The sequence below is a fragment of the Buceros rhinoceros genome, unplaced genomic scaffold (assembly GCF_000710305.1).
Source record: "Buceros rhinoceros silvestris isolate BGI_N320 unplaced genomic scaffold, ASM71030v1 scaffold26333, whole genome shotgun sequence".
NCBI classification, from domain to species: domain Eukaryota; kingdom Metazoa; phylum Chordata; class Aves; order Bucerotiformes; family Bucerotidae; genus Buceros; species Buceros rhinoceros.
Window position 1 is genome coordinate 1,151 of NW_010404590.1, and position 380 is coordinate 1,530.

The 380-nt window shown below is 66.6% G+C and overlaps 1 protein-coding gene across 1 annotated transcript in view; it reads right to left on the minus strand.

The window, feature by feature from the left end:
• LOC104491080 (collagen alpha-2(VIII) chain-like) overlaps nucleotides 1-380 on the minus strand; it is a gene marked incomplete at its 5' end in the record, with an annotated part of 2,250 nt that overhangs the window by 634 nt on the left and 1,236 nt on the right. Inside the window, one exon of the mRNA XM_010133439.1 lies at nucleotides 20-91. Within this exon, the coding sequence (XP_010131741.1) occupies nucleotides 20-91 (72 nt within the window). The remainder of the gene's footprint in view (nucleotides 1-19; nucleotides 92-380) is intronic.

The following is a 380-nucleotide window of genomic DNA, read 5'->3' on the forward strand; positions in this document are numbered from 1 at the left end:
CCGAGTGGCGCCCACCCACAGCCCTCCCCGTCTCGGCCATGGGCCCCGGTGGCCCAGCTGGTCCAACCTTCCCTGGGAAACCGGGGGGCCCCTGAGGAGAAGAGGGGTGTTGAGTGAGGGGGGCCATAGTGGTGGGAGAGCCCAGCCCCACATGGCCCACCATCTCCAAACTGGGGCTGCTCTCTGCACCCTATCCCATGGGATGTGCCTGTGCCCCCCTCAGAGAAATCCCCCTCCCCATCCCCATCTGTGTGGACTGAGGACCTGAGGACACACAGCCAGGACTGAGCATCACCTCCCAGGGACACCTCCCTGTGCTGAGCATCGCTGCTGGGGGATGCACTCACCGGTGGTCCCGGGAAGCCAGGCTGGCCCTGGAA